Source organism: Helianthus annuus, chromosome 11 (assembly GCF_002127325.2).
Source record: "Helianthus annuus cultivar XRQ/B chromosome 11, HanXRQr2.0-SUNRISE, whole genome shotgun sequence".
In the NCBI taxonomy this organism is placed as follows: domain Eukaryota; kingdom Viridiplantae; phylum Streptophyta; class Magnoliopsida; order Asterales; family Asteraceae; genus Helianthus; species Helianthus annuus.
Window position 1 is genome coordinate 25,624,870 of NC_035443.2, and position 4,714 is coordinate 25,629,583.

Consider the following 4,714-nt stretch of genomic DNA (forward strand, 5'->3'; position numbering starts at 1 on the left):
TGTGTTGTTTGTACACTTGTTTTTCTTTTATATATAACAAAGTTCCCTGTTGTGTTCATGTACACTTGTTTTCTTTTTTGTAGCTTAATTACAAAAAATTCCTTGGTGTGTATGTTCATATTTATTTTCTTTTGTAGCTTGTTTAAAAAAGTTCCTTTGTGGTTCGTTTTGTAAACCTGTACCGTCTGTTCGAGGATGGTCCTTGGACAACTTTATAACCGTGGGTTATGTTTCCTAACTTGTTTGTCCGCTTTCTTCGGGCTAGCTAGGCCCTGCTTTGCCCCACAGCCGGGCGTTTGGTGTGTTGGGTACACCTTTTTACACGTGTGTTGATTGTTATTAGGTTTGTGGTTTCTAGGCACGTCTGCCCTAACACATTACCTGTACTTTACCAGAAGGGACAAGTAGATTGTTCATTACCATATGTTTTGGGGACTCAGTCCTCCAGTACAAGATTATACAAAATATCTTTCTTGGGACAGACCTTAGTTAGTAGTTAACTTTTACAAAAAGTGACTCCTAAGCCGTTTTTCAATGGTCCCTTCTTGAAGATGATCTTCCTTTTCACATGTAATACTTCCGGAGCTGCATAAGGTTCTAGGTTCTCGGAACCTTCTTCCCCTGAAGTGTCTCCAACTTACAACTTCCTTTGCCATTTGCCCAGGTGACCGGTAGGGTCCCTCCCAGTTAGGCACTAGTTTTCTGGTACTTTCTTGCAAGCTGGCTTCGTTTGCCCTCAGGACCAAGTCTCCGGGTACGAGGTTAAGCTTCTTCATTCGGGCATTGTAATAACTCTCGAGTTGTTTTTTGTACTTGGCCTCCCTTACTGCTGCTATATCTCTTTTTTCATCGAGCAAGTTCAGATTCATTCGGAGTTCTTGCTCATTCTCAGCCTCCCTTAGCTTCATCCTTGCGGTGGGGACCCAATTTCAGCTAGGATGACAGCTTCTGTCACGTAGGTCAAGCTGAAGGGGGTCTCCCCGTTGCAGTCTTTGGGGGTCGTCCTGTATGCCCATAGAACGAAAAGCAGCTCTTCCAGCCACCCCTTTTGCTTTCTTCCTAGCCTTCCCTTCATCCCCTTGATCACACTTTGGTTTGCTCTTTCTACCAACCCGTTGCTCTGGGCATGGGTGACTAAGGTGAACACTTGGTGTATATGCATCTACTCACACCATGGCTTAAAGGGCTTCCCTGCGAATTGGACTCCATTGTCACTTACTAACTCCATTGGCAACCCATACCTGCATATGATGTTGTCCAGCACAAATCGCTTCATTTGTTCTCCCGTAATCTTTGCCAGGGGCCTTGCCTCAACCCATTTGGTGAAATAGTCAATAGCGACCACCACGTATTTAACTCCTCCTGGGCCCTCCGGAAATGGCCCGATAATGTCAATGGCCCACTTCTGTAACGGCCAAGACGTCGACACGGGTATCATTGGGTGCTTGTGGCGGTGTGTCATGGGTGCATGGACTTGGCAATTGTCACATTTCTTGATTTCTTCCAAAGCTGTCTCATACATTATGGGCCAATAAAATCCCACATTCATTGCTTTTGCCACTACTGTCCTTGGCCCAAAATGCATGCCACAAATACCTTCGTGTATTTCTCTTACCACATACCTGGCTTCTTCATTATCGACACACTTCAACGATGGTCCTAAGTATGACATTCGATAAAGTTCCCCATCAATCAATTCATACTGTAAAGCTTTGACTCTTATCTTCCGGGCTGCCCAGTCACCCTCAGGTAGTACTCCGTCCTTGAGGAATTTTACAATTGGTGTCATCCAAGTTTCTTGGGTGTTTTCAATCGTAGCCACTTCTTCCGTTATGATGGAAGGGGAGGTTAAGACCTCCACCTTGACTTCCCTTGCCAGGTGATCGAAGGCTACGGAGGCTAACTTGCTAAGAGCATCGGACTTTCTGTTTCTCCCTCGGGGGATATACTCTAGCTTGAAGGTCTTGAAGGCCTTGGTCATCTCTTTCACTCTGCCCACGTACTGGGCCATCGTGCTATCCTTCGCCTCGTACTCCCCGTGGAACCGTTTGACTACCAATTGTGAGTCTGTATTGGCTTCTACGTGCTTCACTTTCACCTTCTTTGCCAACCTTAATCCTGCCAAAAGGGCTTCGTATTCCGCCGTGTTATTGGTGTTCTCAAAGTCTAGTCTGATGGCATACGTTAATTTGACTCCCTCGGGGCTGATCGACGTGATCCATGCTCCACTTCCCTCCTCGCTTGAGGCTCCATCTGTGAGCAGTCTCCATACCGCTTCATCCTCTTTTTCCTTCTCCTCCTTCTCCAGGGCTTCCCATTTCAGGAGTTCATTTTCCTCGTCCTTTGGGACTTCAGCCAGAAAAGCTGCCAGTATCTGTCCTTTCATTGCCGTTCTGGCTTTGTATTCCAAGGAATGTTCCCCAGCTCAACTGCCCACTTGGCCAATCGGCCCGATAACTCTGGTCTCCTAAATACCTTTTGAAGAGGTTGATCTGTCGTCAACGTGACCTTGTGTGCCTGGAAGTATCTTCAAAGTCTTTGGGACGCAAAGACAAGTGCCAGGGTTAGTTTTTCCAGAGGCATGTAACGCTCCTCAGGGCCCTTGAGGGTTCTACTAATGAAGTATATGGGGATCTGCTTTTCCTCCATCTCTACCTTCATTGATGCACTTACGGTCCTCTTTGAAGCGGACAAGTATAAGAGTAGCTCTTCCTCGGGGACTGGAGTGGCTAGGGTTGGAAGCTTGCAGATGTAGTCCTTCATTTCCTAGAAAGCTGTTTCAGCTTCTGGGGTCCATCTGCACTTGTCTGTTTGGAGACAATCCTTCAGCACTTTCATGAAGGGAAGAGTTCTCTCGGCTACTTTTGACAGGAAACAGTTTAAAGCTATCAACCTCCTATTCAGCTGTTGAATATCTTTTATGGACCGGGGGGATCGCATTTCGGCCACCGCTTGGGTCTTCTTTGGGTTGGCCTTGATCCCTCCCTTGGTGACCACTACTCCTAGAAATTTCCCTTCCTCCACCCTGAAGCAGCATTTCCCCGGATTTATTTTCATGTTCACATCTTGCATGGTTCGTATGGTTTCAGCTATATCTTTTATCATAGCCATCTCTGTGAGGCTTTTTATGACAACGTCATCGACATATACTTCCATGTTTCGTCCCCGCTGTTCCCTGAAGAGGGTATTAATGAACCGCTGGTAAGTGGCTCCTGAGTTTTTTAGTCCGAAGGGCATTTTGGTGTAACAAAAGGTCCCTTCGTCTGTGATGAATGCGGTCTTCTCTTCATCCTCCAACGACATTTGGATCTGGTGATACCCCTTGTATGCATCAAGGAAACATTTCAGGGGGTACTGAGATAGGGAATCCACCTGGACATCTATCTCCGGGAGAGGGTAGCAGTCCTTAGGGCACGCTTTGTTTAGATCCTGGAAGTCTATGCACATCCTCCACCCTCCATTTTTCTTTTTGACCATGACTGGGTTAGCCACCCAGGAGGGGTACTTCACTTCCCTTACTATCCCAGCTCTAAGTAACTTCCTAGTCTCTTCACATGCAGCCCTTCTCTTGCTAGGGCCCATGCTTCGTTTCTTTTGCTTTACCGGCTGCACCTAGGTGTACGTATTGAGCCGGTGTTCGGTCAGGCTCCTTGGGATCCCGGTCATGTCTCCGTGTTGGAATGCGAATACATCTATGTTGAAGAGGAGTAATTCCTTGAGAACACTTTTGCATTTGTCGGTGAGGTGGCTTCCTACCTTGACTGTTTGTTCAGGGAATCTGTCACAGAGGGTTTATTCTTCTATTCCTTCTTTTTGGAGCTTCTCTGGCACTTCACCCCCGAAACCGAGGATATTACTTCGTATGAGGATTTTACCCATGCCAAACCCTTTGGTGTTTGAAATACCAAGGCTCCGTGTGGGGTTGAAACCTGTGCTTGCAGATCACCGATTCCCGGTCTACCTAGGATTGGATTGTACTTTTGTTGGTGCATTACGTCTATTGACTTCGTCTTGTATCATGTTATAGAATAGGATAGGTTAGAATAACCAGTGCACGAGGTTCGAGAAACGAGAAGTGGTTAAATAGCATGTTGGACCGCTTATATGGACATTGTCCATAAAAGCGATCCACACATAACATACCTAGATCGCTTTTGTGTCATGTTCATATTAGCGGTTCCAGAACACTATATATAGGTGCTTGGTTATTTCATTTGTAACGGCTCGGAATTTGTAACGAAGTGCTGCCGATTTGCTTCCAGGTTGTAAACATTGCTAAAATTAATAAAGTGAAGCATTATATTTAGTTTGAGCATCTAATTCACTGATTCCGCCTTTGAATTGGAAAACGACTCTTCTGATCGACTCATTCAGGGTCAACGACGATCCTACAAGTGGTATCAGAGCTTAGGAAGAAGAGTTCAGCTCAAACTTGATTCGTTTTCTGTCTTCTACACCTTCTTTTTCGATTTAGACAAGTTTCCACGGTTAAATTCGGACGAATTTTTCACAGGACGTGTATTATTGGACAATAATAAACCCTAGAAAGTTTCAGACTAAAATTCAAACTAAAAACAGGTCAAAACATGTTCGAAATGTGGATCGCTCCAAATGACGTCATGATGAACCACTTTTAGATCATATTGTGAACCGCTCGAAAGTTTATCCTGGTCCGCTCATTAGTACAATTCTGGACCGCTGATTTGAACAGTTC

General features: G+C 45.4%; 1 protein-coding gene across 1 annotated transcript; it reads right to left on the reverse strand.

Annotated features, from left to right (window-relative positions):
- Positions 1–1,162: 1,162 nt before the first annotated feature.
- On the reverse strand, positions 1,163–2,386 carry LOC110897588. Its single transcript, XM_022144354.1, has one exon. The coding sequence runs from the start codon at positions 2,384–2,386 to the stop codon at positions 1,163–1,165; it is 1,224 nt and encodes a 407-aa protein (XP_022000046.1).
- Between the last annotated feature and the right edge of the window lie 2,328 nt (positions 2,387–4,714).

Bases quoted from the DNA above. Each gene is read 5' to 3' on its own strand.
- LOC110897588 (XM_022144354.1), bottom strand. From the start codon at position 2,386: ATGAAAGGACAGATACTGGCAGCTTTTCTGGCTGAAGTCCCAAAGGAC.